General features: G+C 45.9%; 1 protein-coding gene across 2 annotated transcripts in view; it reads left to right on the forward strand.

Annotated features, from left to right (window-relative positions):
- Window positions 1–27,714, forward strand: part of LOC138665682 (sorbin and SH3 domain-containing protein 1-like) — a 532,199-nt gene that overhangs the window by 405,255 nt on the left and 99,230 nt on the right. For both annotated transcript variants that reach the window (XM_069753392.1, XM_069753393.1), the window contains 3 exons: window positions 2,569–2,598; window positions 10,796–10,971; window positions 12,512–12,575. In XM_069753392.1, coding sequence (XP_069609493.1) covers window positions 2,569–2,598; window positions 10,796–10,971; window positions 12,512–12,575 — 270 coding nt within the window. The remainder of the gene's footprint in view (window positions 1–2,568; window positions 2,599–10,795; window positions 10,972–12,511; window positions 12,576–27,714) is intronic.

Raw genomic sequence — 27,714 nt, forward strand, 5'->3', positions numbered from 1 at the left:
ACAAGGAAAGTTCTCTCAAAGGCCAAATAATACCAGAGGTGGGACTAACATTGTTATCTTAAATTCGGGATGCCTTACTTAATTTAAATATATTATTATGCCATATCTACTTTCACATGGTGATTCTATACAGCCATGCGTTTATATATGGTTCAGAAATCCGTCGCTCTATAGGTGCATTGCTAAAAGTCAGTTGATTTATTAGGAAAATTAGATATGTCTTTGAGAAAAGAATAGAACAGGTTAACTGATTGTGCAAAATGTGGGATGGCTCAAAAGCTATATTGTCATTCCAACCAGTAGAAGGGGTAGTCAAAAACTAACATTGAGTTTATACCTAAATATCTGTCTACTAGATGGTGGCCCGATTCTAACGCATCGGGTATTCTAGAATATGCATGTCCACGTAGTATATTGCACAGCCCATGTAGTATATTGCCCAGCCACGTAGTATATTGCCCATGTAATAATAGAACAACACGGCACTCGTAGTAGTGTATAGAGTAGGTGCTTAAGTAGGGTATCCAGCCCAACAAATCCAAATCCAAAAAAACTTGGCACTCTAGATGAATAATTATAATATGCAAAAGGTTTATTGATGTGCATCCATAAAGGCAAGTTGAACGTTTTTGGTCCACATCCGGAACTTCATCAGTACAAATATAAGAGATATGGTGCAGGGAGAAACGTTAATCCTGTCTCTATAAATTCCAATATTGGTAGGGTAGCCTGGATGAAGCAAGCATTTGTGGTATATTGCCCAGCCACATAGTATATTGCCCAGCCACGTAGTATATTGCCCAGTGACATAGTATATTGCCCAGCCACGTAGTGTATTGCCCAGTCACGTAGTATATTGCCCAGTCACATAGTATATTGCCCAGTTACGTAGTATATTACCTAGTTACGTAGTATATTGCCCAGTGACATAGTATATTGCCCAGCCACGTAGTATATTGCTCTGCCACGTAGTATACAGCACAGAGCCACGTAGTATACAGCACAGACACGTAGTATACTGCCCAGTCACGTAGTATATTGGCCAGTCACGTAGTATATTACCCAGCCACGTATGTAACAGGTTAAAAAATAAAAAAGAAACATATACGGTACTCACCCTCCGAGGGCCCCTTGTAGTCCTGTCGCCTGTGTGCGGTGCACGCGGCAGCTTCCGGTCCCAGGGTTGGCAAGAGCACAGGACCTGTGATGACGTCGCGGTCACATGACCATGACGTCATGGAAGGTCCTTCTCGCATAGCATCTTTGGAATCGGAACCTGCCGCTTGCACTGCCGAGGACAGCATGCACGTCGGAGGGTGAGAATAACCTTTTTTTATTATTATTATTATTTTTAACATTAGAACGTTTTACTATCAATAGTAAAAAGTTGGTCACACAGGGTTAATAGCTGCGTAACCGGAGTGCGTTACACCGCACTCCGGTAACGCTGGCATTAACCCTGTGTGAGGGCTGACTGGATGACTGGAGGGGAGTATGGAGCGGGCACTGACTGTGGGGAGGAAAGAGCGGCCATATTGCCGCCGGACTGTGGCCGTCGCTGATTGGTCGTGGGCGTTTTGCCACGACCAATCAGCGACTTGGATTCCTTGACAGACAGAGGCCGCGACCCATGAATATCCGTGACAGACAGACAGAAGGACAGACGGAAGCGACCCTTAGACAATTATATAGTAGATTTAATTACATAATCTAATAGCTTTTCTAATATACTTTAATTAAAAAGTCCCTATCATTGCCTCTCTATTCAAACTACTTTTTTTTCATACTTCTACTTTGATGACATTTCATTTGAGAATCTCCAGTGCATGCTGGGATACTCGAAGGAGACTTCATCAGGGGGCAAAGACTGCGGTCCCTGCTGTAGCTTCACTCCCCAGCCTTAAATGAAGTTTCATCAATGACATCTGTTTCAGGGGCTGGGCTAGTCGTTGCTCTACTGAGCATGTGTCGACTGTCAATTCCAACATATGCTCAGTAGGCTCTCCATTGTCACTGTGTGAGATTACTTTCAGTGCACAGTAACAGTGCACTCCTTCCCCGGGCCTAAAGAGAAGTGTCATGGACCGACAAGAGCGCGCACTGTCAGTGCGCATTGTGAGGAGAAATGCGGCAAGGACCAATCCTAACCCCAAAAGTGACATCTGTTTCCTCCCTCCAAATAACCAAAGGATCCTCGTTTGTGAATTGTATTATTTATTTTAAGGTATTATTCTATGGTAACATGTAAATGATGCCTTCAATAGGATTGTAGTACATTCTTGTCATCATTGTAATTTCAGATATCAGCTCTCACCAATTGCTTGCTTAGAAAAATTACTGCATGTGTATAGTCCACCTGATTTCTAGATATGATCTCATACTGTGTATGCTCACGGATTGAACCATTCTCTCGATGTACAGATTGCCTATTAGTTCTGCTGTTCACCCTTTTCCTCTGATTGTGTCACTTTCCATTATGATTGACAGTCTATTGCGTATAGCTCGTATGTGGCGTGCATGATAAACTGACTGTCTTACACTTATTTCTCTGCTTTTTTTTTATCACAGAGCAGCAAAAACGGCTTAGTAGTCTGCCAGGTATGACACTGATGCCATTCACGCTTATTTGCTTTTGCATCTGTTTGGTAAAATTATTAGATTTCTTTCGTATCTGACCCTTTCTGGCTATGTGCCTTTCCCACTGAAGCAACAGTTGTCTTCCGTAAAAAAACAAAGGACGGTAAAATTGGAAAACTAGATTCACATGCAACACAGATGTCTGGTTAAACCTTAAATGGTTTGTCCAAATTTATATCCAAGTTCACGTCCCTTATTCTTGCCTCTTTACTACCAGGTAACTATGTCCTTTAACATTACTACAATTATTGTGACGCAACAAAGGGAGCCAGCAGTCTAATCTGCCGACATCATGCTATAGAGCAGGCGGAGCTGAGCAGATTCATATACAATATACTGTTGTGGGAAAAGATTCAGATTTTGGCAGCGGTCATACATTCAGTATTTGGTCAGTATTTCATATCAGTATTTGTAAGCCAAAACCAGGAGTGGGTGATAAATACAGGAGTGGTGACGTGTTTCTTTTCCTCTGGTTGTTCCTCGCCTGATTTTTGCTTACAAATACTGATGTAAAATACTGGCCAAATACTGAACATGTGAACGTGACCCAAGGCTGGAATATATAGATTTCTTGTAGGCCTATAACTTCACAAGCCCCCTACATATAATAACCTTGCACCGCCTTTCATTTGGCAGGAAAGGGTGTTTTAGCCTTATTTATCCTATCAATTAAAAAAAAAATGATGTGGGCTCCCCCCTAATTTTGATAACCAGCAAAGGTAAATCTGACAACTGTGGGCTAATATTATTAGGCTGGGAAGGTCCATGGTTTTTGGGCCCTTCCAAGCCTAAAAATACCAGCTCACAGCCGTCCGAGAACTGGCGTATCACATGAGATAGCGCTTTGCCCGGCTCTTTGCGATTGCACTGGTGCGGTGGCAATTGGGGTAATGATAGTTGGGGTTGATGACACTGGTGATTTGTCAAAAATCAGAGATGCCATCAACCCCTGGGGTTAGTAATGGAGAGGTGTTTATGAGACACCCCCATTACTAATCCAGTAATAAAAAATAAAATCACACATAGAAAAAAAACTTTATTTGAATAAAGACTTCCCCACACTTTCCCTGGTTTACCAATTTATTGAAAAAAATGTAGACAAAATTCTATGCAGGTCCTCTGTAATGCTCCGAATCTGAAATAGTCCAGAAAAGGATACCTTAAAAACATAAAAAGACAGAAATAAAAATAAGAAACAGTTCCTCATTCACCAATGTATTACCTAAAATGTTCTTACGAAGCTCCACCGTAGTCCATGTGCCCTGAATCTGGCTCCGTTGACTGTGAATAGCAGTAAAATGACCACTATTCCCAGGCGCCGGGAACTCACGGCAACTCTCATCAGCGTCACTGGCTCCCGTTGCAGTCATCAAGACCCGAAAACGATGGGCGTTGTTGTCACTGCCCGGCGCCTGTGAATAGCGGTCAGTTTACTGCTATTCAGTCGCTGTGATTTTTGCTATACATAGCTGGGCTGAAGCTCTGGTATGTGCAGCACAGGTGATCAGGCAATCGCAACTTCAAGTCTCCTAAGGGGGTACATTAAAAACAGTAAAAAGTGAAAAAAAAGTTTAAAATATTTTTTAAAAAAAGAACACAAGTTCAATTAACCCCTTTTTGCCCTATTAAAACAATTTTGAAAAAATACACATATTTGGTATTGATGCGTTCAGAAAAGTACGAGCTATCAAAATTTAGAATAAATTAAATGAATCCAATCGTTAACGGCGTAATGAAAAAAAAACAAAAAAACTCCACAATAATGTTTTTTGGTCACCTCAACTGCAATAAAATGCAATAACGGGCGATCAAAACATTGTATCTACCCCACAATGGTATCAGTGGAAACATCAGCTCAGGGTGCAAAAAATAAGCTCTTACCTAACCCCAGATCCTGGAAAATAAGAGCAATATGGGTCTCGGAAAATGGAGAGAAAAGCAAAAAAAGTCACATTTTTTTTCCGCCACTTAAATATAAAAAACAAACAAACTATACATCTTTGGTATCTGTACAATCGTACTGACCTGGGGAGTGATATTGCCAGGTCAGTTTTACCATGTAATGAACATGGTAAATGATAAGCAAAACAAAACAAAAATTGTGAAATTGCACTGCATTTTCCCCTATACTATGCGTCAGAATGAATGGTGTCATTCAAAAGTACAACTCGTCCCACAAAAAAACAAGCCGTCATGCAGCTATACAGCTGGAAAAATAAAAAAAAGTTGTGCCGCTTGGAAGAATGGGAGAAAAAAAAATGAAAAACAGAAAATCACCTCGGAGTTAGGGGGGTTAAAGTGTAACCGTCATTTTAATTTCACGAAGACATTTTATCGTACAATGAATAAGGTGAGCGCAAAACCCAAAAATAATTTCAGGATTTTTTTTTTTTAATAATAATTTCACTGCACTTGGAATTATTTTCCGTTTTCCAGTACATTGAATGATGTCATTCATAAATACAATTCGTCCCGAAGAAGAGAAGAAAAAAAAATTAAATACAAAAACATTAAATAAATAATTCAATTTTTAATTATTTTTTGGGGTTGGTTGGGAAGGAGTTAAATATCAGCTTAGGAGTGTCAGTGAACAATCCTAATTAGTGATTGACAGCTATGTCTGTAGTCACAGCCAGACCACCCACCGACTTCAGAGCCTGGAATGGGCAGGGATTTTATTATCAATTATACTGAATATTCTTACCTAAACATATACTATGCAGTATATTTGCTCAGTTCCGTTTCCATAGTGACTGGTTCCCTTAAATTTCATATATTTTATTTTTGGCCAATTGTCAGAATACCAAATTTAACCCTATCACTGACCCCCGAATATTTAGAATAAATCTTTGTTAGGCTACAGTATGTGCACACAGTCTTTTTGTTGAGTTTTCAGAGCGGAAACTAAGATTTGGAGGAGGAATTGGAGAGATAGGGTATGTGTCCACCTTCAGGATGGCCGGCGGTTTGGTCGGAGCGGCAAACCAGCTCCGCGCTAAGCTCCGCCCCTTCTGAGACGCAATGATGCCGGATGTGTTCATAGCACACATCCGGGATCATCGCACCCCACACATAGGGCTCTGTGTTATACCTTGCGGCGGCGCAGCGGCGCCGCAAGGTACACGGACATACTGCGATCTTAAAAGACGCGCCGCATGTCGGGAATCACAGGGCCGCCGGGTGCGTGTTACCACGCATAGTGGAGACGGGATTTCATAAAATCCCCTCCACTATGCTGTAACATCTGGACGCTGCGTGTTTGACGCTGCGGCCCCATGCAGCGTCAAACACGCAGCATTTCCTGAACGTGGAAACATAGCCATACTGCTCCAAAAATACCCTGAAAAACTGTGTGCACATAGCCTTAAAGCTCCCGCATGATTTGCCACCATTCTGTAATTGGGAATGGCAAATCTGCCGAGTTAGACCACATTCACACAGTCAGTATTTGGTCAGGATTTTACCTCAGTATTTGTAAGCCAAAATCAGGAGAGAAACAATCAGAGGAAAAGTATTAGGGCTCCTTTCCACTTGCGAGAAACATGTCCGTGTTTTGCATGTGAAAACCAAGCTCTGGCGCCGGCACTTCAGAGCGGAGCGTGCAGCCGCATAGCAACACATGGAGCCGCACGCTCCGCTCCCAAGTGCCGGCGCCAGAGCTTGGTTTTCACATGCGAGACACGGACGTGATTCTCGCAAATGGAAACGAACCCTAAAAGAAACATGTGCACCACTTCTGCATTTATCACCCACTCCTGCTTTTGGCTTACAAATACTGAGGTAAAATACTGACCAAATACTGAAGGTGCGAACGTGGCCTAAGGCAACAATGCAATTCAGAAAGTGACAACCCCTAATGGAACTGCTAAGGGCAGTATTGTGATTAGCAGGATTAGATAGAATTAAAGACTGGCTAAATATACTTTTCACATTCTGACTGAAGAGGATGGCTTATGTGTAGAGGGCATCTTTTGAATTTGGGGCGTGACCCCTATTAATAGTTCTGCAAGTTATTTTGACACTAAACAATGTAAGAGCAGGTATAAGCTGCCCTCTACTGGTAGATGTTGGACATTTCTGGCCATATAGAAAAAGACACGTATTAAATATTAACTATGGAGTTCTGCCCAAAGGTAACAACACATAAATTTAAAATTAAGGTCACGTTCTGGTTAGAGGATCTCTACATTAATCAGAGATGACTCTTCAGCCTGGAATTTCCGATGTCTGCAGAGATGATTCCTACTAAATGTGTAGATGTCTGGAATAAATCTGAGATCTAATTACCGCTGTCACTAGAACAAGATCATGCCTGATTGTAATATTCACCTGCCTCCTCCGTCCTTGATTAGTAAATGTAATAAAATGCTGCTTAGTGAAATGTCTCTGTATCCAGCTGATCAGCTTATAATGAGACTCTGGTGGGCATCATATATATATATTAGCTGCTAAAAATATCTCTGTACATGGTGCAACTGAGGTCACGGATTTAATATTATTTATTAGCATTGAATTGCTATAGTTCATGGAGCTGATGTACATAAAAAATAATCTGTTTAAAAATCCACCCATAATAATACACTACATTACATTGGGAAAGAGACCTCAGCATGTGGCAGGGCCCAACTGATCATTCAACTTTACTCGGCGGCAATACACTGTCATGTAAAGTGTTAAGCTGACTAATAATAGTGTATGATTCGTCGGTCTGGCATGTCCATCATCTGTGCGGCACACAAGTGACGTCTCGCCAGCCCGGCTAATCATATGACATGCCTGAGATAACGAAGGGTAAGGAAATATTTGAAGGTCCTTTTCATGGCCAGAAAGCACTGATGTGGACCAGGGTTGCGCAAAGCAACTACTCATTTTTAACAATTACCTAGCCCATGAAAAAGGTAAGGGATTTGATTGTATATGAAGGGAACCTCTCAACAATTTAACCCCTTAGCCCTCAAACCATTTTTATGACTGTGTAATAAGCCAATGCGATCCCTTTATAACCCCAAAATGCTACTCTAGCAGCAAGAAAAATTGCATTTTGAAGTTGTGTCTGGAAGCGTATTGGTGAGTGACGATGCACTTACAGCTCCTCAGCCTTCGCTGTATTTTCCAACTAGCAGCACTCTCCCCTTGGGTGATTGGCAGTTTACTTGCTCTGGCACACTGGCTACTGGCCCTGTCCTGTCAGTCAGCCAAGGGAGGGTGCTGCTAGATCGAGAATACAGTGTGAGGCTGAGGAGCTGTAAGTGCAGCGCCCCAGGATCCTGGTCGTCACAGTGGTATTGCTTTCCTCTCGGGGAGAGTGATACTATGATACTACGTTTGGAGGCAAAGAAGGATAACTGCATCCAGGTACCACAAACATGCCCACATTTCACACTCCAGACCACCAGTGGGAGCTTCTGCTCCTATTTATTAGGGCACTCCCTATATATATATAACTGGTAGTCTGTAGGGAAAGTTAGAATGTTCCAGACAGTAGTCTGAGGTGGATAGAGGGTCCAAGGAGCTGTGCATGCCCTCAGAGCTGCAGCTCCCAGAAAGAGACATTCAGAAGGCAGAACTGTATTGTAGCGAGCGTGAAGGAAGTCAGAGCAAAAGAGAGGATGCCAGAAGGGGACCAGCCCTCCACAGGCTGCCTCCTTCTGAGGCGCAGAATCCCAGTAGCCGAAACACCGAGGGAGTAAGGACCTTTATGCTTTGCTCCAGAGACCGGCAGGACAGCTAATTTCAGGTTACCTGCCCGCACCTATATCCAGGAGGCTCGGTGGCATCCCCTAGAGGCTGGGGCATGCTAGAGTCCCTATAAACAGCCTCAAGCCACCAGTCATACGGGTTCGTCCTGTCCTACATGGGGGACAGAGAGAGCGAAACATCGCATCTGTGAGACCCTTATGTGAAGCCTTAGGCAGTAAGGGACTACACCACTACAGCGCAAAGGAAGGCTATTGATTTTCCACCTGGACAAGGGGACTCTGGACTTGCCTCCAAACCGGCCGGACTCTGACTGTCCTGTGATCTGGTGCCCTGGACTGTGGATGCTGAAGTCTTCAGTAAAGGTAAAGAGACTGCAACCTTGTGTCCTTGTTCTTTTCTGCACCTCTCACCATCCACCATCTACACACCGGGAAGCCCTGAGTATATACTTCACCTGTGGGAAGGTATACCACCTAGCTGCCATAACATCAACCCAGCGCACCCCTTAAGCAGCGTCGGTCACCCTGACCGAATACCACAGGTGGCGTCACGAACGGGTCAGCCATCATCATCATGACCCAATGCGCTTCCAGCCACAACTTCAAAACCGAATTTTGTGCTGCTTGAACAGCATTTTGGGGTAATAAAGTGATCAAATGGCTTATCGTTTAGACTGCAGGGGTCCCCAACTCCAGTCCTCAAGGCCCACCAACATGTCATGTTTTCAGGATTTCCTTAGTCTTGCCCAGGTAATAATTGCATCACCTGTGCAATGCAAAGGAAATCCTGAAAACATGATGTGTTGGTGGGCCTTGAGGACTGGAGTTGGGGACCCCTGGTTTAGAGGACTACTCAGTCATAGAAATATATAAACAACAAAAGGTTTTCTTCCCATTATAGATATTTATGACATATTCACCAGACCTATGAGATGTGCTTTTCATCTCTATTGGGTGCGGGTCTCACTTCTAGGGCCTACACCTCTCCGTAGAATCTCCCTCTAGACTGAGGACTAGCATGTTTATAATGGTAGTAACCCTTTATAGGAGTTATCAAAGACTAAATAATTGTGTACTATGGTTCTAAGAACAAACAGGTAGGTAGTTGCTGCCTGTTGTGCCCACTGCACACCTCTGCCGCCACAGAGAGGTCACTGATCGCTCCTGCTGGTGATTCTGAAGCTTCCACTGACATCACGTCCGCAGAACAGCTTCTCGTCCACTCTGCTCTGTTGACGGTGCGTGAATGCTGATGTAAGTATGATTGACAGCTGTCTCCCCGCTGCTTAACTGTGGGAATCTGGCTGTTAATCAGCATGATGTCAGCAGTCACACCCATAGATAAAACAGCCCGTTGAAGAAGAAGAGCTGCTTTGTTGACGTGGAGCAACTGAATGGCTGACTGGAGTGGTCTGTGATTGCTATGAGTTGGTGCTGGATAGAATAGACAGATAGTTAGCAACTATCTGCCTGTTGTTTTTCTTTTACTTTGAGCCAAAAAATATAATATAGTTCTGAATAACCCCTTTCATTATTGGACTATTTATACTGCGATTTATTACCCTGTCTCTGCTCTTTGTACAGTGTCAAATCTGACTGGTTGGTATGGATGACCTGCCTAAGAGCGCCAACCACATTGCCAGTCCTGATTGTTCAGAAGAAAGGTAGTGTAGGGTTAATATATACACTGCTGAGCATGGAGTATATAGTCTTACGTGCTGCTGGATAGTGTTGGTATACTCTGTGGCCTTGTCATTTGCATGTACAGCTTGATATGCCATTGATTGTCCAGGCGCATCGCAGCGTGTCTATTTTAAGATCATTGCCATGATCTTGCTTTATGTACTATCTAGGATTTTTATACTACGTAATGCCCACTCTGGTACTTACAACAAGGCTGGCGAAATCTTGGGTATTGATGAAGGTACATCTATGGTATAGACAGTATGTAATATGTATGTATGACGCCCATTTTAAGGAAGATCCAATAGATTTGCAGCACCCAATTCCAATCTCGGCACCAGTCCTCTATTGCAGCTGGACTTTGTTCTAGTGAAGGACATCCTTGATATGGTATCTTCTGGGCACCACTGTCACTTGCTAGGCTCGAAGACATCATGTGAGACTTAGTGACTAGACCTCAAGTGACTTTATGATGTTTGGTGGCATAGGAAGCGAGCGAGACTCCCAGGAGATGCCGGCCATTGACGTGAAGTCCAACTGCAACAGAGGATCACACCAGAGGTCAGAACTAGGTATTGTGAATCTTTCTGCTCATCTCTAGTCCATTTTCTTGACCCTGTTTGAAACTAGTGACATGCTACAATCGTCACATGCTTTTAGTTAGACTTCTAGAACATATGTTCCAGTAGGTTGTCCATTTCTGGTCCTGCTATTCTGTCCTTTTTAAGACCATGCTAGACAGTGTCATGAGATATTTTTTTTTTTTATTATTACAGATCCTGTGCTAGATGGCTCTCCCTATGAAAAAGCAGAGCGAGTGACCCTCCAGGAGTGGAAACGTCCAGATAATCCCCCAGCACCGAAAAACTCAGTAGATAATACAAGAAGGGAGGTCCGCTCGCCTCATTACACAGGAGATATGTCAGCAGACGAAATAGGCATACCACTCCGGGTAAGGCATCTCCCATGCCAGTGTCTGTATGGCTTCTAACCATATGAGATTGTATATAAAATAATTTATTTCCTTAGAGGGTTTTTTCTACTAAACGCATGATAAATGTATGATCACCGTGTATATGTCTGCTGGGACCCCCATCAATCATGGGAACAGGGGACCAAAATCACTTGTGTGAATGGAGCTGTATTGCACATGTGTAAACATTGATCTATTCCCTTCCTTGTGACTGACTGACAGATACTCAAGCCCTATCTTCCTCAGTCCTATAAAAGTTAATGCAGTGGTGAAAACTGAATTGACCATGAAGATATGAGCAGTATACAACCAGGAGAAAATAATTGTTTGCATCTGTTAGTTGTATCCTCAGGGATGTATCCAACATGTTCTCCATTTATATATTTGGTACTTAGAGTTTAGCTGATATCCTTAGAAGTGATGGTGAAAAGTTTGATTGTTGCCTGCCAGTGTGTCTATGGTTGTGCCCCCTCCAATTTAGTACAAGTAGATGCGGGGGCTTGTCTGCACAGAACTGGCCATTGAATGCGAATAACTCTCCTCCCACTGCTCTCCCAGTAATATTAAGGGAAATATTCGGCTGAGGAGCTTCAGTGTGTACATTACAGCAGTGAATGGACAGGAAAAGGGCATTTTAGGTATGTCACTTATTTATGCCTTGCTTATATATCGCTGACGTATTCCGCAGCGCTTTACTTACATTATCAGCGCTGTCCCCGATGAGGCTCACAATCTAAATTCCCTATCAGTATGTCTGGAGTGTGGGAGGAAACGAGAGTATCTGGAGAAACCCCCACATACACGGGGAGAACATACAAACTCCTTGCAGATGTTGTCCTTGGTGGGACAACATCTTGTGTTATGTAACGTTACTGTACATAGCAGGGGTGTTTTATGGAGCAAAATCATTCATTTTCTAATTTTAGAAAAGGTCATCCTTGTTTGCTCAAGATGGTTCAGCCTCAGGGCTTTCACCACTCGGCACAAGAATTGGCTGCGGTGCTCACTTGGACGATAGCTATCTTCCCCACTGATCAAACCTCAAATAAGGATCCATCAATGTTATATCCCGGGAATCGCACCCCAATGTGCTCATCAGGACCTGAGATGCATCATATGTATTCAATTCATAACCATGAGGCAGATGTTTGTTTTTTTTTCCATGTTTTGCATGGTACTTTATGAAAGGGATATTCTGTGTCCTCTGTCTTAGGACTTATTTCGTAGCTAAGGACTTTATAATTATGAAACTTATATTAATCTTTAATATTATTGAGGTGTTCTGACAACCGGGTGTTACTATTTGGCCTTTGTTCCTAAAAGACTGATGGGTGACATCAAGTTGTCAATTTATTAGTGTATTTCTTAAAAGTTTATCAGAGGTATGGTGGAGTTCTAAGAAGAGATGATCCAGAATAGTTGTTTTATGAGGAATGCAAGTCTTTATTAAAAGAGTGGTGACAGGTTCTCCTCGCCAACAAAATATTTTCATTTACCAAAATGTTTTACTCTTTCATAGAACACAGAAAGGTCAAAGGACTGGTACAAGACCATGTTCAAGCAGATCCACCGACTTAATAGAGGTAATGTCTTCAGTTTTCTCAGAAATTACTCAAACTGAAGTACTTTGTTAGAATTATGCTATGGAAAAAGGTGGAATAATTGCTTCCAGCACCTGTAACTAAGTGGAGAATAATTACAAGCTTCTGATAACTTCTATGAACCCCAAACTGATTACATGTGTGTAGGCTATAAGAATACAAGTGAAAACACATATTAAGTAAAAATGCTGCTCTGGTGCAGAATAATTCGCTTTTTGAAGTGCTATACAAATGAGGCCAGAAGTGCTTTGGGCGGGATAGAGCACTTCCACTACTTCTCCACGCTGTTATCAGCCTAAGGCTGCCATCACACTAGCAGTATTTGGTCAGTATTTTACATCAGTATTTGTAAGCCAAAACCAGGAGCGGGTGATAAATGCAGGAGTGGTGTATATGTTTCTATTATACTTTTCCTCTAATTGTTCCACTCCTAGTTTTGGCTTACAAATACAGATGTAAAACACTGACCAAATACTGCTAGTGTGACGGCAGCCTAAGGGTACCGTCACACTACGACGCTGCAGCGATACCGACAACGATCCGGATCGCTGCAGCGTCGCTGTTTGGTCGCTGGAGAGCTGTCACACAGACAGCTCTCCAGCGACCAACGATGCCGGTAACCAGGGTAAACATCGGGTTACTAAGCGCAGGGCCGCGCTTAGTAACCCGATGTTTACCCTGGTTACCATCGTTAAAGTAAAAAAAACAACCACTACATACTTACCTACCGCTGTCTGTCCCCGGCACTGTGCTTCTCTGCTCTGGCTGTGAGCACCGGTCAGCCGGAAAGCAGAGCGGTGACGTCACCGCTCTGCTTTCCGGCCGCTGTGCTTACAGCCAGTACAGGAGGAGTGCAGAGAAGCACAGCGCCGGGGACAGACAGCGGTAGGTAAGTATGTAGTGGTTGTTTTTTTTACTTTAACGATGGTAACCAGGGTAAACATCGGGTTACTAAGCGTGGCCCTGCGCTTAGTAACCCGATGTTTACCCTGGTTACCAGCGAAGACATCGCTGAATCGGCGTCACACACGCCGATTCAGCGATGTCAGCAGGAGATCCAGCGACGAAATAAAGTTCTGGACTTTCTTCCCCGACCAGCGACATCACAGCAGGGGCCTGATCGCTGCTGCCTGTCACACTGGACGATATCGCTAGCGAGGACGCTGCAACATCACGGATCGCTAGCGATATCGTCTAGTGTGACGGTACCTTTACTCTGCTATTCCCTAGATGATTGACAGTTGGCACAGTTAGCATATCAGTCACCTAGTGGAGGTAGCAGTTAGGTTCACTAATTTATTATTTTTTTATTCATTTTTTTCTGCACACACATTATTCTGTTATTATAATAGCACATAATGACCTCCTTTTAATGTTGCTGGTATTCTGGTTAAATATAATTTATTATATACTTGCTGCCGCACGGTCTGTTGCTCCCTGTCCCCTGCTAGACACATCTTCTTTTATATATATGTATGGGAATTTTCCATATATGTATATATAATTTTATATATTTGTTTATATACAAAGTAAAATAAATTTTTATTATACATCATGTGGTTTTATCTATTTTTAATAAAATTTTTGTGCACTGTAATTTGGTTATGATTCATTTTTTAATGGTTTTGTGTATAATCATGATTTGAATATTAATAAAATAAAATCTATTAAATATTTTATTCACTTTCCTGAATATTTCGTCAGAGTTTGACCAGAGTGACATCAGTTCTTTCTGAAACCCACAGACTTGCATTGAGAATTTTGATCCAACAATCAGATCAATATCGGACAAGCCTCCTGTTTTTTTTTCAGCGGACATTTCAGTCCGAGAAGAGAATCTGACATGTGCAGAGTCCCATAGAATATCATAGGTATGAGTGCTGTCCATGAAAACCATGGGTAACTTGTGTACGCAAGCTTTTAGGCTGAGAATTGAGCTTGGAGCCAAGGCTGCCAAAGTGCTCTGTCCCGACCAGAGCACTTCCAGACCAATGTGCATATAATTTCTAAACTAGATTTCTCTGCAACAGAGCAGCGTTTTTGTTTTATAAAAATCTGGATTTGTGTTCCTATAACCTACACACATGAATTGGGTTATAGTGGGACGGGCGTGAGCAGACATTTTGGGGTACTTGATATAAGCCTCTTGTGCTTCTGCTTATAGTGCTTTGAATTTAGAATTCTTTTTAGATTTTGATTCTCTGCTAATTGCATTGCAGCATTACATAGTTGGGAGAGAGTTACCCAAACTAATGCAAAGGGAATGTCTTCTAATAGGGCGAGACAAATAAAGAGCTGGATTCTAATTGTTTTCGTCCGGCATCCCCTCTATTTTCGCTTTGTGTGATTATTGGCAGCCTCGAAGATGAGCATCGGCCTTTATCTTTCCACCCTTTGCTTTTACTAACTGTCCGGCTGCTCTGTCTTGAGTGATTTTCATAATAATTATTTCCGTCATTTGAGATCTAATTGTCTTTTAATGCCGCCTGATTGCTGATACACATTTTGTAGTTTGCAGGCACCAAGCCATTAAACTAGAGAACGTCCTCTTATTCTTAATAAATCACAGTTGTTTTTCCGCTGCAGGAAAGTCTGACATAACTAATTAATTTGAAGTCTTTATCTGTGCGCAATTAAGTATCGCCCAGTGATAAATGTGTGCACCGATGTCACGGACCGCCACGTCTGTGTAATTTACTGGTCCAAACCCGAGGGCGAAGCATTTCAGCTTGTCAGTGCCGTCACACTTAAAATATAGTATCCTAGACTTTGGATCAGTGTCTACTTTTTTTGCTCTCCTTTGCCACCTTTTCATCGCTTATATCTGCATGATTTGTCTTGTAAAAAGTAAAGTTGTTGATATATTATTTATTTTCAGCACATAATTCATCTATTCCAATTAATACTATTAAATATGGTCTACTACCGGAGTGTGCACTGGATGACTTTTGTGTAGATGAAGGAAAACTTCTGAATGTTATGATATGGGTAAATCTGTCGTAGAGATAAGTCTCCAGACTATGACAATACATAAGGTGTTAGGCCTCTTTCACAGGGGTGTAACTATAGTGGCGGAAATTAGCCTGATGGACACTAAAAGAGGATGGCAAACATCAATATACTGCAAAACATAAAGTGGGAGATAGTGTAGGAGACTAAAGTATTCCATAGGGAAGATCCCGTAAGTCCTTAAGTAAGGTAATCCCTACATAGATAAGTCTACTTTGTGATTGTATAGCTTTATATCCTCTGTGGAAATGTTCACATGCAGGCCTTCAAATTATCCAACACGTTGTTCCTATATTACAGTAAAAAAGACAGAGGCGTACATAGAAATAATGGGCACCATAGCATTTTTTAATGACGTATGTAGGGTCATGGTACTGTCTAGGAGTAGCATACCTCCCAACTTTTAAACTCAGGGAAAGATACAAGTATTGCAGCATGAACACCTACATATTGCACTTCTGAAGATTTGTAGTGTTCTAACGCTTTCAGTGCCCCCTCAAAGTATGATGCCTCCAATAATGCACCCTACACACGTTATGCAGATACCACAAAGCCCACAACACAGTATGATGCCCCTACAGTGCCCCCCAAAAAGAGTGATGTCTTCACACTTCCCTCACACATTGAGGCCCCACAGTATAATGTCCACTCAGTGCCCCCACACATATTATGAGGTGCTCACAATCCCCCTCCATATATCTCTCTCTCTCTACATTGTCTGACTCTAGTCGCCGCCAGATATCAGCCTATCGGTAAAGATGCCGGGTGACTGATCTAACATGGATGACCTCGACCATCCTGGATAACACCTGTAATCCGACAATTATCTTGTGTGTGTGGATGTCGTTACTGTAGATTTGTGATGGCACATAGATAGCTAAAGGTGACAGTACACAAAGAGTAACTTCAGTACCTCCTGTAGTCAAAATCCTTCATAGATCTGAGCTTTCTGACCTTCGTATACTTCATGGTGCTCAATATTAGTGTGATATTAAACATGTATAGCAAAGTTGTTGGCCAAGTATTTGCTTGAGAATTCACACTAGAAATCTATACAGATAAGAATAAAGTCATAAAGTCAATCCTTCAGCGATATGGATTACAGGGCTACTTTGTTTTTGGGGTTCTTCTTTCATTTCTGCACTTCTCTCTTGTTTTTTTTTCTTCAATTTACTGCTCATTAGATTCTCCTGAAGAAAACCCTTATACCCCTACTTACATATTTCCTGAGCTTCCTGAAGCCAAGCCTCAAGTAGAAGGTATCTGAAGATGGGCTTGAGAAGTGAATGTGTGTCCGCATATGTAGTCCTTAGGTCACACTGCTCCTTTGTGCCCAATTACACAAGACGGGGGATAAAGCTTTCTGTTTGCTAACATATTAATGGTGTTTCTTAAGTGTAATGGTCCTAACCCTATTAAGAAGGCGGTCATATTCTTGGAACATCTTTTAGCAAGATGACATGTGGCTCTATAGCTACGACACCACACCTCGCCATATACAAAGTATACCATATATTACGCATGGTCGGCATTCTATAATCTGCAGGAGTTATCAGGGATTATTGACGTGTTGGTGATAATACCACTGGTACATGTGGACATATGTGCTGCTTTTCTCTGCTGCAGAGATCAATCCTTACACTCCCACCTACCAGTTTCCTGTATCTACTCCTAGCCCTAGCTCTGAAGGTAATTGGAAAGACTAAAGCTTGCCGTACACTAGATATATCAGACGGCGCCTTTTGGTGACACGATAAAGTGGGACAGACAGCGACTCATGGAAGATATTTTTGGAAGAGGTGATCTGCCATCATAATCAGGCTCAGGTCCCAAAGCAAGCAGCGATCCATCTGCCGATTGTCGTTCATTCCTTGTTTCAAAGTATGGTGAATGACCACCTTCACGGAACAATCGTGATTGGCAGATTATTCAGATAGCGGCCGTCTGAAATCTCCAGTGTATGGCCAGCTAAAGAGCATACTGTCTGTACTAATTTTCTTGCAGCTTTGTTAGGCTTGATTTGTGTATTATGTTTGCTCAGATTTGGATCTTTTGCGGTGATGTTGCGTGGTGTTGTGTATAACAATGGAAGCTCAGCTCCCTTTAGCATTAAAAGAGCAAATGCCATGAAGGCCAATGTATCCAAACCAACATCTAGCACTTAGTTCAGGTATTTACTTTAACACTGACTTATGATGCTCTAACGGTGCTGCTGTATTATACGACTCCTCCTGTAACGCTCTACTTCTTGGAAGCAACTTTCCACCCAGTCACTGAACTCAAGAACAGGAAATTGACTTGAAAAGCTACCAATATTTTCAGATTTTCCTTTATTGCATCATCATTGAAAAGTTAAAAAAAAATTGAATGGTGACCTTTCAGTACAAGCAGCCCTTTTTCAAGCCAAAGTTAAAAGAAAAAAACAATTATATTAAGTGATTTGAGAAGTGGAAGAGCTGAGTCAGTGGCTCTCTGCCTGGTGTAGTAGTGGGAGAGCTCTGTCCGTGGCTCACTGCCTGGAATAGTAGTGAGAGAGCTCTGTCAGTGGCTCTCTGCCTGGTATAGCAGTGGGAGAGCTCTGTCAGTGGCTCACTGCCTGGTATAGTAGTGAGAGAGCTCTGTCACTGGCTCAATGCCTGGTTTAGCAGTGGGAGAGCTCTTTCAGTGGCTCACTGCCTGGTATAGCAATGGGAGAGCTCTTTCAGTGGTTCACTGCCTGGTATAGGAGTGGGAGAGCTCTATCAGTGGCTCACTGTCTGTTATAGCAGTGGGAGAGCTCTTTCAATGGCTCACTGCCTGGTATAGCAATTGGAGAGCTCTTTCAGTGGTTCACTGCCTGGTATAGCAGTGGGAGAGCTCTATCAGTGGCTCTCTGCCTGGTATAGCAGTGGGAGAGCTCTTTCAGTGGTTCACTGCCTGGTATAGCAGTGGGAGAGCTCTTTCAGTGGCTCTCTGCCTGGTATAGCAGTGGGAGAGCTCTGTCAGTGGCTCACTGCCTAGCATAGTAGTGGGAGAGCTCTTTCAGTGGTTCACTGCCTGGTATAGCAGTGGGAGAGCTCTATCAGTGGCTCTCTGCCTGGTATAGCAGTAGGAGAGCTCTTTCAGTGGTTCACCTCCTGGTATAGCAGTGGGAGAGCTCTTTCAGTGGCTCTCTGCCTGGTATAGCAGTGGGAGAGCTCTGTCAGTGGCTCACTGCCTAGTATAGTAGTGGGAGAGCTCTTTCAGTGGCTCACTGCCTGGTATAGTAGTGGGAGAGCTCTGTCAGTGGCTCTCTGCCTGGTATAGTAGTGGGAGAGCTCTGTCAGTGGCTCACTGCCTGGTATAGCAATTGGAGAGCTCTTTCAGTGGTTCACTGCCTGGTATAGCAGTGGGAGAGCTCTATCAGTGGCTCACTGCCTGGTATAGCAGTGGGATAGCTCTGTCAGTGGCTCTGCCTGGTATAGCAGTGGGAGAGCTCTGTCAGTGGCTTACTGCCTGGTATAGTAGTGGGAGAGCTCTGTCAGTGGCTCACTACCTGGTATAGTAGTGGGAGAGGTCTGTCAGTGGCTCACTGCCTGGTATAGTAGTGAGAGAGCTCTGTCAGTGGCTCACTGCCTGGTATAGTAATGAGAGCTCTTTCAGTGGCTCTCTGCCTGGTATAGTAGTGAGAGAGCTCTGTTGGTGGCTCACTGCCTGGTATACTAGTGAGAAAGCTCTGTCGGTGGCTCTCTGCCTGCTATAGTAGTGAGAGAGCTCTGTCAGTGGCTCACTGCCTGGTATAGCAATGGGAGAGCTCTTTCAGTGGCTCACTGCCTGGTATAGCTGTGGGAGAGCTCTTTCAGTGGCTCACTGCCTGGTATAGTAGTGGAAGAGCTCTTTCAGTGGCTCACTGCCTGGTATAGTAGTGGGAGAGCTCTGTCAGTGGCTCACTGAATGGTATAGTAGTGGGAGAGCTCTCAGTGGCTCACTGCCTGGTATAGCTGTGGGAGAGCTCTGTCAGTGGCTCACTGCCTGGTATAGCTGTGGGAGAGCTCTGTCAGTGGCTCACTGCCTGGAATAGCAGTGGGAGAGCTCTGTCAGTGGCTTACTGCCTGGTATAGTAGTGGAAGAGCTCTTTCAGTGGCTCACTGCCTGGTATAGCAGTGGGAGAGCTCTTTCAGTGGCTCACTGCTTGGTATAGCAGTGGGAGGGCTCTTTCAGTGGCTCACTGCCTGGCAGAGCAGTGGGAGAGCTCTTTCAGTGGCTCACTGCCTGGTATAGTTGTGAGAGAGCTCTGTCAGTGGCTCACTGCCTGGTATAGCAGTAGGATAGCTCTGTCAGTGGTTCTCTGCCTGGTATAGCAGTGGGAGAGCTCTGTCAGTGGCTTACTGCCTGGTATCGTAGTGGGAGAGCTCTTTCAGTGGCTCACTGCCTGGTATAGTATTGGGAGAGGTCTGTCAGTGGCTCACTGCCTGGTATAGTAGTGAGAGAGCTCTGTCAGTGGCTCACTGCCTGGTATAGCAGTGGGATAGCTCTGTCAGTGGCTCTCTGCCTGGTATATTAGTAAGAGAGTTCTGTCAGTGGCTCACTGCCTGGTATAGCAGTGGGAGAGCTCTGTCAGTGGCTCACTGTTTGGTATAGTAGTGGGAGAGCTCTTTCAGTGGCTCACTGCCTGGTATAGTAGTAAGAGAGCTCTGTCAGTGGCTCTCTGCCTGGTATAGTAATGAGAGCTCTTTCAGTGGCTCACTGCCTGGTATAGTAATGAGAGCTCTTTCAGTGGCTCTCTGCCTGGTATAGTAGTGAGAGAGCTCTGTCAGTGGCTCTCTGCCTGGTATAGTAGTGAGAGAGCTCTGTCAGTGGCTCTCTGCCTGGTATAGTAGTGGGAGAGCTCTGTCAGTGGCTCACTGCCTGGTATAGCAGTGGGAGAGCTCTTTCAGTGGCTCACTGCCTGGTATAGTAGTGGGAGAGCTCTTTCAGTGGCTCACTGCCTGGTATAGTGGTGGGAGAGCTCTGTCCGTGGCTCACTGCCTGGAATAGTAGTGAGAGAGCTCTGTCAGTGGCTCACTGCCTGGAATAGTAATGAGAGCTCTTTCAGTGGATCTCTGCCTGGTATAGTAATGAGAGCTCTTTCAGTGGATCTCTGCCTGGTATTGTAGTGAGAGAGCTCTGTCAGTGGCTCACTGCCTGGTATAGTAGTGAGAGAGCTCTGTCAGTGGCTCTCTGCCTGGTATAGTAGTGAGAGAGCTCTGTCAGTGGCTCTCTGCCTGGTATAGTAGTGAGAGAGCTCTGTCAGTGGCTCACTGCCTGGTATAGTAGTGGGAGAGCTCTTTCAGTGGCTCTCTGCCTGGTATAGTAGTGGGAGAGCTCTGTCAGTGGCTCACTGCCTGGTATAGTAGTGGGAGAGCTCTGTCAGTGGTTCTCTGCCTGGTATAACAGTGGGAGAGCTCTTTCAGTGGCTCACTGCCTGGTATAGTGGTGGGAGAGCTCTGTCAGTGGCTCTCTGCCTGGTATAGTAGTGAGAGAGCTCTGTCAGTGGCTCACTGCCTGGTATAGCAGTGGGATAACTCGGTCAGTGGCTTTCTGCCTGGTATAGCAGTGGGAGAGCTCTGTCAGTGGCTCACTGCCTGGTATAGTAGTGAGAGAGCTCTGTCAGTGGCTCTCTGCCTGGTATAGTAGTGAGAGAGCTCTGTCAGTGGCTCACTGCCTGGTATAGTAATGAGAGCTCTTTCAGTGGCTCTCTGCCTGGTATAGTAGTGAGAGAGCTCTGTTGGTGGCTCACTGCCTGGTATACTAGTGAGAAAGCTCTGTCGGTGGCTCTCTGCCTGGTATAGTAGTGAGAGAGCTCTGTCAGTGGCTCACTGCCTGGTATAGCAATGGGAGAGCTCTTTCAGTGGCTCACTGCCTGGTATAGCTGTGGGAGAGCTCTTTCAGTGGCTCACTGCCTGGTATAGTAGTGGAAGAGCTCTTTCAGTGGCTCACTGCCTGGTATAGTAGTGGGAGAGCTCTGTCAGTGGCTCACTGAATGGTATAGTAGTGGGAGAGCTCTCAGTGGCTCACTGCCTGGTATAGCTGTGGGAGAGCTCTGTCAGTGGCTCACTGCCTGGTATAGCTGTGGGAGAGCTCTGTCAGTGGCTCACTGCCTGGAATAGCAGTGGGAGAGCTCTGTCAGTGGCTTACTGCCTGGTATAGTAGTGGAAGAGCTCTTTCAGTGGCTCACTGCCTGGTATAGCAGTGGGAGAGCTCTTTCAGTGGCTCACTGCTTGGTATAGCAGTGGGAGAGCTCTTTCAGTGGCTCACTGCTTGGTATAGCAGTGGGAGAGCTCTTTCAGTGGCTCACTGCCTGGTATAGTAGTGGGAGAGCTCTTTCAGTGGCTCACTGCCTGGTATAGTGGTGGGAGAGCTCTGTCCGTGGCTCACTGCCTGGAATAGTAGTGAGAGAGCTCTGTCAGTGGCTCACTGCCTGGAATAGTAATGAGAGCTCTTTCAGTGGATCTCTGCCTGGTATAGTAATGAGAGCTCTTTCAGTGGATCTCTGCCTGGTATAGCAGTGGGAGAGCTCTGTCAGTGGCTTACTGCCTGGTATCGTAGTGGGAGAGCTCTTTCAGTGGCTCACTGCCTGGTAAAGTATTGGGAGAGGTCTGTCAGTGGCTCACTGCCTGGTATAGTAGTGAGAGAGCTCTGTCAGTGGCTCACTGCCTGGTATAGCAGTGGGATAGCTCTGTCAGTGGCTCTCTGCCTGGTATATTAGTAAGAGAGCTCTGTCAGTGGCTCACTGCCTGGTATAGCAGTGGGAGAGCTCTGTCAGTGGCTCACTGTTTGGTATAGTAGTGGGAGAGCTCTTTCAGTGGCTCACTGCCTGGTATAGTAGTAAGAGAGCTCTGTCAGTGGCTCTCTGCCTGGTATAGTAATGAGAGCTCTTTCAGTGGCTCACTGCCTGGTATAGTAATGAGAGCTCTGTCAGTGGCTCTCTGCCTGGTATAGTAGTGAGAGAGCTCTGTCAGTGGCTCTCTGCCTGGTATAGTAGTGAGAGAGCTCTGTCAGTGGCTCACTGCCTGGTATAGCAGTGGGAGAGCTCTTTCAGTGGCTCACTGCCTGGTATAGTAGTGGGAGAGCTCTTTCAGTGGCTCACTGCCTGGTATAGTGGTGGGAGAGCTCTGTCCGTGGCTCACTGCCTGGAATAGTAGTGAGAGAGCTCTGTCAGTGGCTCACTGCCTGGAATAGTAATGAGAGCTCTTTCAGTGGATCTCTGCCTGGTATAGTAATGAGAGCTCTTTCAGTGGATCTCTGCCTGGTATTGTAGTGAGAGAGCTCTGTCAGTGGCTCACTGCCTGGTATAGTAGTGAGAGAGCTCTGTCAGTGGCTCTCTGCCTGGTATAGTAGTGAGAGAGCTCTGTCAGTGGCTCTCTGCCTGGTATAGTAGTGAGAGAGCTCTGTCAGTGGCTCACTGCCTGGTATAGTAGTGGGAGAGCTCTTTCAGTGGCTCTCTGCCTGGTATAGTAGTGGGAGAGCTCTGTCAGTGGCTCACTGCCTGGTATAGTAGTGGGAGAGCTCTGTCAGTGGCTCACTGCCTGGTATAGTAGTGGGAGAGCTCTTTCAGTGGCTCTCTGCCTGGTATAGTAGTGGGAGAGCTCTGTCAGTGGCTCACTGCCTGGTATAGTAGTGGGAGAGCTCTGTCAGTGGTTCTCTGCCTGGTATAACAGTGGGAGAGCTCTTTCAGTGGCTCACTGCCTGGTATAGTGGTGGGAGAGCTCTGTCAGTGGCTCTCTGCCTGGTATAGTAGTGAGAGAGCTCTGTCAGTGGCTCTCTGCCTGGTATAGTAGTGAGAGAGCTCTGTCAGTGGCTCACTGCCTGGTATAGTAATGAGAACTCTTTCAGTGGCTCTCTGCCTGGTATAGTAGTGAGAGAGCTCTGTTGGTGGCTCACTGCCTGGTATAGTAGTGAGAAAGCTCTGTCGGTGGCTTACTGCCTGGTATAGTAGTGGGAGAGCTCTTTCAGTGGCTCACTGCCTGGTATAGTAGTGGAAGAGCTCTTTCAGTGGCTCACTGCCTGGTATAGTAGTGAGAGGGCTCTGTCAGTGGCTCACTGCCTGGTATAGTAGTGGGAGAGCTCTGTCAGTGGCTCACTGAATGGTATAGTAGTGGGAGAGCTCTCAGTGGCTCACTGCCTGGTATACCAATGGGAGAGCTCTTTCAGTGGCTCACTGCCTGGTATAGCTGTGGGAGAGCTCTGTCAGTGGCTCACTGCCTGGTATAGTAGTGGAAGAGCTCTTTCAGTGGCTCACTGCCTAGTATAGTAGTGAGAGAGCTCTGTCAGTGGCTCACTGCCTGGTATAGCAGTGGGATAGCTCTGTCAGTGGCTCTCTGCCTGGTATAGCAGTGGGAGAGCTCTGTCAGTGGCTCACTGTCTGGTATAGTAGTGGGAGAGCTCTTTCAGTGGCTCACTGCCTGGTATAGTAGTAAGAGAGCTCTGTCAGTGGCTCTCTGCCTGGTATAGTAATGAGAGCTCTTTCAGTGGCTCACTGCCTGGTATAGTAATGAGAGCTCTTTCAGTGGCTCTCTGCCTGGTATGGTAGTGAGAGAGCTCTGTCGGTGGCTCACTGCCTGGTATAGTAGTGAGAAAGCTCTGTCGGTGTCTCTCTGCCTGGTACAGTAGTGAGAGAGCTCTGTCAGTGGCTCACTGCCTGGTATAGCAGTGGGAGAGCTCTTTCAGTGGCTCACTGCCTGGAATAGTAGTGGGAGAGCTCTTTCAGTGGCTCACTGCCTGGTATAGTGGTGGGAGAGCTCTGTCAGTGGCTCACTGCCTGGAATAGTAGTGAGAGAGCTCTGTCAGTGGCTCACTGCCTGGAATAGTAATGAGAGCTCTTTCAGTGGATCTCTGCCTGGTATAGTAATGAGAGCTCTTTCAGTGGATCTCTGCCTGGTATTGTAGTGAGAGAGCTCTTTCAGTGGCTCACTGCCTGGTATAGTAGTGGGAGAGCTCTGTCAGTGGCTCTCTGCCTGGTATAGTAGTGAGGGAGCTCTGTCAGTGGCTCACTGCCTGGTATAGTAGTGGGAGAGCTCTGTCAGTGGCTCACTGCCTGGTATAGCAGTGGGAAGGCTCTGTCAGTGGCTCACTGAATGGTATAGCAGTGGGAAGGCTCTGTCAGTGGCTCACTGAATGGTATAGTAGTGGGAGAGCTCTCAGTGGCTCACTGCCTGGTATAGTAATGGGATAGTTCTGTCAGTGGCTCTCTGCCTGGTATAGCAGTGGGAGAGCTCTGTCAGTGGCTCACTGCCTGGTATAGTAGTGGGAGAGCTCTTTCAGTGGCTCACTGCCTGGTATAGTAGTGGGAGAGCTCATTCAGTGGCTCACTGCCTGGTATAGCAATGGGAGAGCTCTTTCAGTGGCTCACTGCCTGGTATAGTAGTGGGAGAGCTCTTTCAGTGGCTCACTGCCTGGTATAGTAGTGGGAGAGCTCATTCAGTGGCTCACTGCCTGGTATAGCAATGGGAGAGCTCTTTCAGTGGCTCTCTGCCTGGTATAGCAGTGGGAGAGCTCTTTCAGTGGCTCACTGCCTGGTATAGCAGTGGGAGAGCTCGGTCAGTGTTTCTCTGCCTGGTGTAGTAGTGGGAGAGCTCTGTCAGTGGCTCACTGCCTGGTATAGCAGTGGGAGAGCTCTATCAGTGGCTCTCTGCCTGATAAAGCAGTGGGAGTGCTCTGTCAGTGGCTCACTGCCTGGAATAGCAGTGGGAGAGCTCTCAGTGGCTCACTGCCTGGTATAGTAATGGGATAGATCTGTCAGTGGCTCTCTGCCTGGTATAGCAGTGAGAGAGCTCTGTCAGTGGCTCACTGCCTGGTATAGTAGTGGGAGAGCTCTTTCAGTGGCTCACTGCCTGGTATAGTAGTGGGAGAGCTCATTCAGTGGCTCACTGCCTGGTATAGCAATGGGAGAGCTCTTTCAGTGGCTCACTGCCTGGTATAGCAGTGGGAGAGCTCTCAGTGGCTCTCTGCCTGGTATAGCAGTGGGAGAGCTCTATCAGTGTTTCTCTACCTGGTGTAGTAGTGGGAGAGCTCTGTCAGTGGCTCACTGCCCGGTATAGCAGTGGGAGAGCTCTTTCAGTGGCTCACTGCCTGGTATAGTAGTGAGAGAGCTCTGCCAGTGGCTCACTGCCTGGTATAGTAGTGAGAGAGCTCTGTCAGTGGCTCACTGCCTGGTATAGCAGTGGGATAGCTCTGTCAGTGGCTCTGCCTGGTATAGCAGTGGGAGAGCTCTGTCAGTGGCTTACTGCCTGGTATAGTAGTGGGAGAGCTCTGTCAGTGGCTCACTACCTGGTATAGTAGTGGGAGAGGTCTGTCAGTGGCTCACTGCCTGGTATAGTTGTGAGAGAGCTCGGTCAGTGGCTCACTGCCTGGTATAGCAGTGGGATAACTCGGTCAGTGGCTCTCTGCCTGGTATAGCAGTGGGAGAGCTCTGTCAGTGGCTCACTGCCTGGTATAGTAGTGAGAGAGCTCTGTCAGTGGCTCTCTGCCTGGTATAGTAGTGAGAGAGCTCTGTCAGTGGCTCACTGCCTGGTATAGTAATGAGAGCTCTTTCAGTGGCTCTCTGCCTGGTATAGTAGTGAGAGAGCTCTGTTGGTGGCTCACTGCCTGGTATACTAGTGAGAAAGCTCTGTCGGTGGCTCTCTGCCTGGTATAGTAGTGAGAGAGCTCTGTCAGTGGCTCACTGCCTGGTATAGCAGTGGGAGAGCTCTTTCAGTGGCTCACTGCCTGGTATAGTAGTGGGAGAGCTCTTTCAGTGGCTCACTGCCTGGTATAGTAGTGGGAGAGCTCTTTCAGTGGCTTACTGCCTGGTATAGTAGTGAGAGAGCTCTATCAGTGGCTCACTGAATGGTATAGAAGTGGGAGAGCTCTCAGTGGCTCACTGCCTGGTATAGCAATGGGAGAGCTCTTTCAGTGGCTCACTGCCTGGTATAGCTGTGGGAGAGCTCTTTCAGTGGCTCACTGCCTGGTATAGTAGTGGAAGAGCTCTTTCAGTGGCTCACTGCCTGGTATAGTAGTGGGAGAGCTCTGTCAGTGGCTCACTGAATGGTATAGTAGTGGGAGAGCTCTCAGTGGCTCACTGCCTGGTATAGCTGTGGGAGAGCTCTGTCAGTGGCTCACTGCCTGGTATAGCAGTGGGAGAGCTCTTTCAGTGGCTCACTGCCTGGTATAGCAGTGGGAGAGCTCTTTCAGTGGCTCACTGCCTGGTATAGCAGTGGGAGAGCTCTTTCAGTGGCTCACTGCCTGGTATAGTAGTGGGAGAGCTCTTTCAGTGGCTCACTGCCTGGTATGGTAGTGAGAGGGCTCTGTCAGTGGCTCACTGCCTGGTATAGTTGTGAGAGAGCTCTGTCAGTGGCTCACTGCCTGGTATAGCAGTGGGATAGCTCTGTCAGTGGCTCTCTGCCTGGTATATTAGTATGAGAGCTCTGTCAGTGGCTCACTGCCTGGTATAGCAGTGGGAGAGCTCTGTCAGTGGCTCACTGTCTGGTATAGTAGTGGGAGAGCTCTTTCAGTGGCTCACTGCCTGGTATAGTAGTAATAGAGCTCTGTCAGTGGCTCTCTGCCTGGTATAGTAATGAGAGCTCTTTCAGTGGCTCACTGCCTGGTATAGTAATGAGAGCTCTGTCAGTGGCTCTCTGCCTGGTATAGTAGTGAGAGAGCTCTGTCAGTGGCTCTCTGCCTGGTATAGTAGTGAGAGAGCTCTGTCAGTGGCTCTCTGCCTGGTATAGTAGTGGGAGAGCTCTGTCAGTGGCTCACTGCCTGGTATAGCAGTGGGAGAGCTCTTTCAGTGGCTCACTGCCTGGTATAGTAGTGGGAGAGCTCTGTCCGTGGCTCACTGCCTGGAATAGTAGTGAGAGAGCTCTGTCAGTGGCTCACTGCCTGGAATAGTAATGAGAGCTCTTTCAGTGGATCTCTGCCTGGTATAGTAATGAGAGCTCTTTCAGTGGATCTCTGCCTGGTATTGTAGTGAGAGAGCTCTGTCAGTGGCTCACTGCCTGGTATAGTAGTGAGAGAGCTCTGTCAGTGGCTCTCTGCCTGGTATAGTAGTGAGAGAGCTCTGTCAGTGGCTCTCTGCCTGGTATAGTAGTGGGAGAGCTCTGTCAGTGGCTCACTGCCTGGTATAGTAGTGGGAGAG

This window comes from Ranitomeya imitator, chromosome 2 (genome assembly GCF_032444005.1).
Source record: "Ranitomeya imitator isolate aRanImi1 chromosome 2, aRanImi1.pri, whole genome shotgun sequence".
NCBI classification, from domain to species: domain Eukaryota; kingdom Metazoa; phylum Chordata; class Amphibia; order Anura; family Dendrobatidae; genus Ranitomeya; species Ranitomeya imitator.